We start from the raw sequence: 11,353 nt of genomic DNA on the forward strand, positions 1-11,353 counted from the left end.
TGGTTTTCACAGGAACAGACCCTGAATACTCTGTAGAAGATTATTTAAATGCAGTAACAGCAAACCTGATTTTAAATATTGGACCTGAACCAATTAATACGCCACTACATCAAAATTGGATACATCGACGCACAGCGTTAATACAAACAACCTTAGATGGCGCAGCCCAAAAATGGTTTTCAGTACTACCTCTAGAAATAAAATCAAACTGGAAAAGATTTACACAAGAATTTTCAAAAATGTTTGACTCCGAAAGAAACAAACAACAACAAAGAGTTTTATGTAATGAAATTCGCAGATTACCAAACGAAACCATCAAGCAAATAGCAGTACGAATCGAAACACTAGTTCGAAAAGCATATTCATTAAATACACATGACTATAAAAACACAAAGATGACAGAAATCTTAATGATGACCTTAACACCACAATTAAGGAAAATAGCAATAAAAAAGAGAGCATCCCATCCTTCTTCAATTCGAGAACCCGATTTAGATTTTCGAAAACTAGTAGACAAATTAGAACAAGCAGAAATCACGATGAAACTAGAAGAAACGGAAAATCTGAAATTACAATACGTTAACAGAATTGAAACGACTCCCACTAATATTAATAATATACAGGAATCAGAGACAGACCTCGTTGAAAAAATCACTGAAATACTCAATATTTACGAAAAGAACCCAAACTTTAAAGGCAAACCATCTTTCAAAAAATGGTGTAATTATTGCCGACGATACGGACACAGTATTTCCGAATGTAGACAAAAACAGCAAGACAATCAAAATAAACCTCAAAAATATAAAGAACCAAATAAATCATTCTATCAATACATGAAAAAAGATCAAAATCTACCGAACAAAACAGTCCACAGCAACAACAGTTCAGGAAAACCACTCCCGAACAATACAAATTATACAAGAAATCAATCACCATATAACTCAAGTTATAGAGGAAGATCACCAGAACGAAGAAACACGAATAATTCATCACAAAATCACTACAATAGACCAAATAGTCGAAATAACTACTCCAGATCACATTCAAATACACAACGATTTGTTTCTAGATCTAATTCCCAATCAAGAAATAACTACTACCCAAACAACCAATCACGAAATTCATCATACAATAGGAATAGAAACTACTCCTATAATCGAAATAGAAGTTATTCAAACAACCGAAACCAGAATTACCCGAACAATCGATCAAGGAATAACTCATATAATAGATCGAACTATAACAGACCAAACAATAATTACCAAAACAGATCACGAAATAATTCACAAAATCGACACTCAAGTTATAATAATCGTTATAGAAATTATTCCCAATCACCACACCGGAATAATAATAACTATAATAATTCTAATAATCGCCACAGAAGTAGTACACCTAAACATCAAAGACAAATCAATCAAGTACAGTCAAATCCAGAAACAACATCAGACCCTCCAGGTATTGATGACACAGTAACTGATACGTTACAACTCAATCAAATAAACTGTACATCATCAGATTCAGAAAGTGATACTGAAAACACTCTTTCTATCAATATGATAAAAGTCGAAAATGACTATGAATCTGTCATATATGAACAACCCTTTTCATCACACATATATGAAAATCAATCAGAATTTCTTCAAAATTATTACACTACACCCATAAATTCCACACCAACGACGCAAGAAACAAACGAGATTAACACTACAGATCAAACCAATAAAAATACCAAAACAAAATGCTTGAATACAAACCACATTTATCAAAATATACAAAAAGAACAACCAAAAGAAAAAATTTGGACAATACCATTTCTCTTAGAAAGCCCAAGAAATAAAGAATTTCAACCACCAGACCTTGAAATAGATTTTTTAATTGATTCAGGAGCAGAATCAAACATAATAAACATCCCCACATGGAATGAAATAAAAACTTTACACCCAAAGCTAACACCTCTTGAAACCTCCAGTAAGTTAGCAACAGCACAAGGATCAACATTGATAAACTACGGAAAAATCCAATTATTTCTCCTCCCCACCAGAACAATGGAGCAAAGCAAAATTTTAAATAAGCCATTTAAACAAATATTCCATATCACTGATATTAAATATAATATCATTGGAATACCATTTATTTCGAAGTATATACCAACAATTAACATACTAAATAGTAAAATATTAATCAAAGATAAATATACGAAAACAAAAGAAACATCCTTAACATTTTTTCAAAGATTAAATAAACAACCACCATTCTTTTCAAAATTCTACCCGATATTTAACAAACAAAGAAAACACCTAAAACCACTATCAGGAAATATCTATAATTTTTCAATCAAACAAGTTCACCAATATGATAAAGAACAAAACAAACAAAAATTTTATATGTCAGAATTTGAATTCAAACCTATTCACAAATTTTTCAAAATCACAATCTCATCCATAAAATATTTGAAAAATTCGAATTCCGATATCATTTCCTTACATGTCTATAACAACACACCTTACCAAGTAACATTACCTTTAGGACTTTTAGGATACTGCGAAACCAACGCTACAATATCACCAATACACGAAAAAGCCTATCGCGTAAATAATATACTCCAATTACTAGATATTTGCCAATCTACAATTCTTAATGAAGAATTATCTATAAATAATATAATAAGTAACGAAAACAGAAATACGGATTATTTCACAAAAACTCCATATTTCAAACCTACATTCAACATAAGTAACTACACAGAGGACCAACAGAAATTTTTAACAATGTTTAATTTCCAACATTCACAAATAACACAAGACGAATTCGAAAAGTTAGCCAAACAGCTAATTGAATATTCATCAGTTTATGCAACATCAAAATTCGACGTTGGAAAAATCAGTTCATCACTACATCTCCCGTTAAAACCAGACGCAGTTTTCAAAAAACAGAGAGCAAGTAAAGTACCAATTCACTTACATGATAAAGTGAACAGATTACTCGATATTTTAGAACAATACAACATTATATCACCAGTTAATAAAGAAGAACAACCAAAAGGCAACACATTTATCAACCCCGTTATCATTCTAGCTAAAGGAGAATCATTAAAAATCGTTCTCGACGCTAGATACCTCAATTCACTCATAGATGAATCAAAATGTAATTGGCCCATTGAACCAATACAAGTTATTTTAACAAAAATAAACGGCAAATACTTTACAACCGCCGATATGAATAGTGCATACAATCAAATGCCACTAGATGAACAATCACGACGTTTAACACAATTTGTTATAGGAAACCAACAATATGAATTCAACCGCTTATTCTATGGAATATCCATAGGACCAGCAGCATTTTCAGCTTTTATGAGCAAAATTTTTAGACCACTAATACTCAAGAAAAACGCAATCACCTATTTAGACGATGTTTTTATGCAATCACAAACAAAAGACGAGATGTTCAATGTTTTAGAAAAATATCACCAAATACTTCAGAACGAAAATCTGAAGGCCGCCCCCGATAAATCACACTTCTTTTTGACAAGAGTTAAATTCTTAGGACATAATATAGAAAGAAAAACAATCACTCCATTGAAATCACGCATTGACGCTATTCAAAAACTTCAACCACCAACAAATAAAAAGAAAATCCAAGAATTTCTTGGAATGTTAAACTTTTTAAGTAAATATGTTTATAAAATGCAATTATATCTACGACCATTTTATAACATCCTTAGACAACAAAATAATTTTGAATGGAACACAGAACATCAAACACGATTTGAAGAAATAAAGAAACTTTTAACTGAACAAATTTCAAACACAATTCCAGACTCAAATCAACCATTTTATGCAATGTGCGATGCTTCGAACTTTGGCATCGGTGCAGCACTATTACAATCACATAATGGTACAAATAAAATGAACCTCATATCAGCAAATTCTCGATTATTCACTCAAGCAGAGCTACGACTCTCAACTGTAATGAGAGAATGTACAGCCATAATATATACACTGACAGAATATGAATTTCTGATACTTGGATCAAAGCATCCAACAGTTCTATTCACAGACCATAAACCAATCATCTTTCTCTTTACACAAAAATCTAACCCAAACCACCGAGTTTACAGATTTCAACTAATTCTAATGAAATTTCCAAACTTACATATAGTTTGGACTGCAGGAAAAAATCTTGCATTACCAGACACCTTAAGTCGAAATACACCACCTGAATTACTTACACGAAAAACAACAGTTGAAATACCCAAAAACATAAAAATCTACCTTGCAGAAAACGAAACATCACCCCGATTGGAATGCAAATATGCAGTAAAAACTGATATTGAACAATCACAAATAAATAATTTACAACATTTCCCACTTTATTTAGATTGTCAAAATAATCATTATGAAGTTGATCTACTTGGAACATCAACTTTCAAACCAATCCCATATTCTCAATGGATCAAAAATAACACCCAACAAAAACGAACAAAACAACACCCGCCTAAAAAAGACCATTTTCCACTAATTGAAAAAGAAGATTTAACTGATAAAATAAATTTATCAGGACCACAAACAAATGATTCAAAATACACAATAAATCAAGTTTTTGACCTTCACGACCCACTTGACACAATACCCTTATCTAAATTAGAAATCGAAAACATTTTTCTCCCCCCAACAGAAACAATTACAATTTCAACACTGAAACAATATCAAAACCTTGACCCAGTAATTCGACAACTGAAATCATGGCACAAATATAAAACTAAACCTATCAAAGCAGATTCAACCATTCTAGGAAACAAAACACTCCTCCGATACTTTCGCAAATTTAACAACACAACCATTAACGAAAATACAGACCTTTTAGAGTATAACCTGAATGAATCTACAGTTCCATGTCTCCCTATAAGTATGATTCTTATAGCTTTTAATATTTCACATACACAAAATATTAAAGGACACTCTGGATCAGAAAAAACATATTCAAACTTTATACAAAATTTTTACTTCCCAAATGCACCAATTTGGATAAAAGTACTATGCAATGATTGTATAGTATGTCAACTAAATAAACCTTACCCGAATCAAAAACAAATAGCACAAAAACAAGATTTTAAAGGACAAAGCTTGTACTTTAACCATCGTATCTCATTTGATACTAAGGGACCAATTTCACCCTCATCAGAAGGAAACTCCTACATTATGGTAATTGTTGACGCATTTACACATTATGTAGCACTTAACCCAGTACCACATTGTAACGCTTATTACGCTTACACAACACTCTATGAACACTGGATAGCAAAATTCGGACTACCAGAAATTTTAGTTACAGACAACGGTACAGAATTCATAAATAATGAAATTATCACACTATGTCATTTATATAACATTAAACACAAACCACGTACATCTCATGCACCTTGGACAAACGGCTTAGTCGAAGGTATGAACCGTTCATTACAAGAATATCTTAGATGTATCATCAACGGAAATGATACAAAATATACCGAATGGTCAGCAGATGTAAAATTATTTCCCTTAGCGTATAATTCACAAATTACGACAACTTTAGGAATGTCACCATACGAAATGGTTTTTAACCAAAAGCCACGCAAACCAATAATGTTTACAGCAAATTCTCATAAAAACGCACAAGGTTATTGTCAACCAAATAAAGACTCAATTTGTTATAACCTACCTTTACATACACACGATGAAGATCATTTTCATCACCCACAAATTCTTAAACTAGCCTCCGGTACACACACCGAATGGATTCTAAATAGAGATAAAAAACACAATGAAATTTATCAAAAAATAACAAAAAAGTTATTACAAAGACAAAACATTAATGAACAAATCAATTCACGTTTTACACCAGCCTCCGAATTAAAAATTGGAACATTTGTTTTAATACCTAATTTTAATACTCAAAAAGGAATTTCTAAAAAATTACAACCCCTTCGAAAAGGACCATACCAAATAATTGCAAAACCCACTGATGTCACATATAAAATTACCGACTCAAACAAAAAAGAAATCGTTCAACATCGAAACAACCTATTACCTTATTACCCAAAAGAATACGCACTCCGCGAATTAACTCAATTATATTCTTTCACAGGATTAAAAATCATTCAAAATGAACCACATCTGAAAAACACAGAACAAAATGATAACCCCACCAAAAATCAAAACACAAAACCAACCGCCACCAAAAACAATACACAAAACCATAAAGAATCCCCAAAACAAAGAAAAAATAGAAAAATGACCGAACAAATAATACCCCAAGAACAAATCGACAAATCAGAAAATAGAAAAACAACAAGACTCCGAAATCAACCACGTAAAAACTATAAAATATTCATCCCCCAATCTAAAATTTTAAAGAAAGTAGAATTTCAAAAGTAATTTTAACATTTGCTTCACAATCTTGAAATCTCCAAAACATTTTTCATTTACATTTTTCAAAATAACATGCTGACAAGTACGTAATAATTCTAGTTCAAAATAGACCAATTGGATTCATCCAATCCGTCACTTTCTCTAACTCAAACTAAGACCAATTAGACGAATCATATAGAACTCCAGGCACATCTATAACTATAACTTTACGACCTCCAGGTCAAAAATAAGCAAACCACTCCAACTTGACAACTAAAATAAATATCACCATAATACCGTACCCCTCCCTTATCTAATAACCCAAAGATCAACAATATTTCCCCAACTCAGACCACGAATACCCCCAAAGCAAATTTGTTAACTTAGCCTAAAGTCACAAAATGAACATTTTAATTAGCCTAAAGTATAAAAATCTCACCATACCCCGGATCATTTGACAAACAAAAATAAAGAAAAAGACGACCTCCCAGTCACCATGAAAATTGCCCCCAACAATTTTTTACAAAACTCAACCCACTTGTCAAAAAACTAATAAATAATCCGACCACACTAGAAAATCGCCTCAAACAGCAAAAAATATTCGACCAAGAGATCATTTCTTAAATGCTCTTCTCTCAATCAGTTACTCAAATACTCATAAATCTTAAACATTTTTTTACAATATTCGAAACCTTTATAATATTTCTTTTTGATATACTTGAATCTTTTCTAATAATCCTAATCATTTTTTGTAACATTTTTTTAATTTTCTACACTATTCTCGAACTATTCATCCAACTTTCCAAAACCCTTGATTATATCCACAGGTACGATTTATACTATGCAATCGAATACTATGATCACAACATCATCAGAGCTAACCAAGATCAATTCTTAGACGACGATCGCTTCGCTAATCCACAAATTACCGAGAAATTTTTCATCAAGACACCATATATATTTACACTAAACATCTTCGACCGAAAGTTTGATCACATTATTTCAGAAGCACTAACAGACACACAAGCATACGAAAGTTTTAAAGAACGCTTCCAAATATTTTCACTAACCTTTCATTTCCTTGCACCACACGAAAGAGATTTACACTGCTCACACGATATTATGTTGCGCACTAAACAAACCCACACATATAGTTATTATCGCTTCATCCAAAATCACTTTGATCTACACACACCTTCTAGACAACCACACCATCGTTTTCAATTCATTAATTCCAAATACACTTCACCATTTTTCCTAAATTTCACATATTGTATTAAAGACACTAACCTCCATGGTATTCTTCGTAATTATGACCCCATAACCCAAATGTACATCTTCTGTCCCATCACCAAGACCTTCAACGCCGAAGAATCCCGACCCTTCCTTATCCCGCACGAGTTTGTACAACCTATAGAAATCCCAATTTTAGAATTCATCCACAACACTAAATTCAATCACAAATTATATAATCTAATCCAAAACACACCTTATGAGTTTGCAGTTGGCACTGAAGAACTAACCACTATTAAGGCACTTCAATTGCTTTGGCCACTGCTTCAGACTAAAAATATCATCCGCATCTTAGCTAAACTACTAACAACTTCAGAACTAATTCACGACATCTTCCCCCACGGTTTTTTCCCCGACGACTAACAGGTAAGTATGAATTAAATGAATATTACTAACTAATTAAAATATTAAAAAACTCACCATACTTTATTCATGTTTTCTTTAGATTTTTAGCCTTCATCCGACGATCACCTACAAAAACCACAAAAGACAAATAAAAATCGCAAATTTCATCAAACAGATTTCAAAAATTCTATTAATCTCTTACACTTATAAATTTATAAATTTAATACCAATGCAGTAAATTCATTTCTAAAATTTTCCCCCACAAGCAGTAAATCTAATTATGATGAAAATTTATATCTTAATATTCCCCCATGACTAGCAGTAAATTTCTAAATTCTATGTAGTAAATTAAATAAATGCAAATGCAGTACTAACCTTTTGATATTTTCATTCATTCGCACAGAAATTCTATCCACACTCGCACAGCTCGCCCACGAAGAATTGTTTAAAATAATGAATTTCAGTTTCAAGTTTTCACACTCAACAACTCTAACATATAATAACATGTTTCAAACTTTCCTTTAACCCGGTTGGAAAGGAATCATATATTAAACAAAACTAACCAACGCAGCTTACTAAATACCACAAATCATAGAATAACAGCATGACTTAGAAAAGGAAACCAACGGTACCCAAACCGGATTAACCCAGTTTAAAACTGGATAATTTATTCTTTTGAAGACTATTATAAAGTCTAAGAAAGAAATAATAAAACACAAAAAAGTCGAAAGACAAACCCATACCACAAACAATTTGATTTTTGAAAAAAGGACACAACCAACAAAACATAAGTAAGACCACAACAAACCCAACATAAAACGTTGTCACATAACAGGACCCCTCACAAAAACCGCATGAAATCATACTCCCACTCCTGGCCTAACCCACCAGGAAGGACGTCCTGAGCATGCTCTATAGCCGGCCTAACCCACCGCGCTACATCCACGCTTTGTGACCACACCACTATTTTTAATAAGAGCTACTCAAGTGTGAGTAACTCTTCAAAATAACCGAACTAAAACAAAAAGCTTTTGTGAAAACAACTAACTAAAATCATTATTAAAAAATATTAAACTAATAAAAGTTTTATAAAATGTAAAATCACATGATGCAATATATAGATCAGAATACAACACCAAGGACGAACATCAAAAGACAAGACGACCCCACTACACTCGAGAGAGAATGACCAACTACAATCGATATGCCGCTCACAATCACAACTCAAAGGATTTAGAGTACGACTTGACCTCGCAGAAAAGGACTTCATTGAACTAGACCAATGACCACCTCGATGTTCAAGTATACGTACAGATCCGAGTAACCAGGCATCCCCTCCACGCACAATCTCCACGCCATTCCCAAACTAGACCATACACAAAAGAAGTTCTCCACGCAGAACAGAAAAACCTGACATAGCAAACCATTCTGAAATCAGAATTGATTTTGTTGCAGAGAACTCAGTCGTTGTCACAAAAAGAACACAACGTCTTAAGTCTCTAACTCCAGCTTCCTGGAACTTCCCTAACAAAAGAGGAAACGGAAGAAAATTATGATGTTCGCCAAACACCTACGTCCATCATCCATCCTTCGAATTGCAGAAGAACTATTCTAAAAAACTCTGTAAAACCCGGATGGGTGGAACCTGATCTAAACTACATATTATGATTGGATAAATTAAATGTTTTACCAATGTAAAGTATTTAATATTAACCAATCATGATCCATCTAACTAACAACCCACTTATTTGTAAGTGCTGAAGTTACTTGTAATTTCAGCACCAGAGAGATTTGAATTTAACTTAGAAATTAGTTGGACTCTCCCGAGCACTTCAGCAGCCGCAATAAACCAGTATACCCTAGATCTATTGAGCCTAGCAGAGACTAGTTAAACAACCTGAGACTAGATAGTATAAGAGTAAGATTAGGATCGGTATTAGACTAAGAAGTTGCACGAATCTATCCGGCCGAAAATAAGATAGCGTGACGAGCAGACGGTGTACCCTATCCGAAATTACTCTATGAGTTACACTTCGGTCCTAACTCAGAAGGTTTTAATTTTTTCAAGAAGTGTCTCCAAAACAATAACGAAGGCATGGCTTCCAAGTTGTCAAAATGCCGACTTAGCAAAATGAGGGTGTTGTTTTTGAGCGCGTTATTTTTGAGCGAGGGTGTGCCTTTTTTGGACAAAAAATGCCGATGAGAAATCTTTCGGAAAAAGTATAAAAAATTTGCGCCAGAAACCGAAAAACTGTTCGTCAAATAATTCCAGAAAATCTTTAAGCTGCCCTGATTATGTTGAATGATCTCTTGGGTATTTGATTTGGGGGCTTCGGTAAAGCAGTTTGGTAGAACTAAAAAACTTGACCTTCCCTCAGTGATTCGACCCACCCATCAACCAAAGGAATCCCTTTTGGTTTAAATTTTTTATAGGTCATCCTTTTTCGGCCGACTTAAAATGTATCGAGCAAAAATACATTAATCTTGAAGGGGAGCGCGCGGCAAAAAAAACGCCTTTTCTGATCATAATTTTCCAAAAAGTGCCCTAAAACGTGTTTTTTGGTCTGTATTTTCAAAAATTTTCAAATTTTAATTACTCCCCCCCCCCCCCCCCCGGGAAAATCCTAAATCTGCTCTTGATTCATAAATTTATCACCAAATCAGTTTAGTAATTTGACGATGCACTGCAGCCAACCAGTACTGTGTACTTATGTGTTTATTTATGTAGAGGTCGCCCTTAGTTTTTGCTTATATTTGAAAGTTGATTAATGGAGGGGAAGGGGGGAGGGGGAGGGGACTTCTAAAAATTTTGGTCTTATTTTTGTACTTACCAGACAATTAACGGAAGTTCCATTCAGTCTGGCGTCGAAGAAACAGGAGCACGTCACGTTAGTTCCAGTCGGGCTGCACGGATACGTTGTCTGCTGACAACTAGAAAAACGCAGAAACGAAATCAGTAAAATCCAGATGCAAGTTTCAAGTTTCATTCTAACCAAATTGATGTCGTTTTAATGTGTCGCAAATAAACCAACTCTTTTAGTTAGAACTTTGATATTATCACAATTAAGAAATGCGTCGTTCATTTGAATAAGTTTGTTTGTAGTAAGCAATTTATTGACGAGCCACTGAAAATCTAATACCAATTTCTGGCCATGAAACGCTCTTTTGGGTTTAGTTGGCCTGATATTGTTAATTCTGTAAACACTTCGAAATTCGTAAACGAAGTTAGCATATTTATAATTTTGGTAAAAGCGCCATTCATGAAAATATTTGGTCGTTGAATTGTTTGGATATAAATTTGAATGAAAATCAAATACACCCTC

General features: G+C 33.3%; 1 protein-coding gene across 1 annotated transcript in view; it reads right to left on the reverse strand.

Annotated features, from left to right (window-relative positions):
- LOC134846084 (leucine-rich repeat and immunoglobulin-like domain-containing nogo receptor-interacting protein 3) overlaps positions 1–11,099 on the reverse strand; it is a 35,981-nt gene extending 24,882 nt beyond the window's left edge. The window contains exon 1 of the mRNA XM_063863289.1: positions 10,862–11,099. Coding sequence (XP_063719359.1) covers positions 10,862–11,017 — 156 coding nt within the window. The 5' untranslated portion in view covers positions 11,018–11,099. The remainder of the gene's footprint in view (positions 1–10,861) is intronic.
- Between the last annotated feature and the right edge of the window lie 254 nt (positions 11,100–11,353).

The sequence above is a fragment of the Symsagittifera roscoffensis genome, chromosome 5 (assembly GCF_963678635.1).
Source record: "Symsagittifera roscoffensis chromosome 5, txSymRosc1.1, whole genome shotgun sequence".
NCBI classification, from domain to species: domain Eukaryota; kingdom Metazoa; phylum Xenacoelomorpha; order Acoela; family Convolutidae; genus Symsagittifera; species Symsagittifera roscoffensis.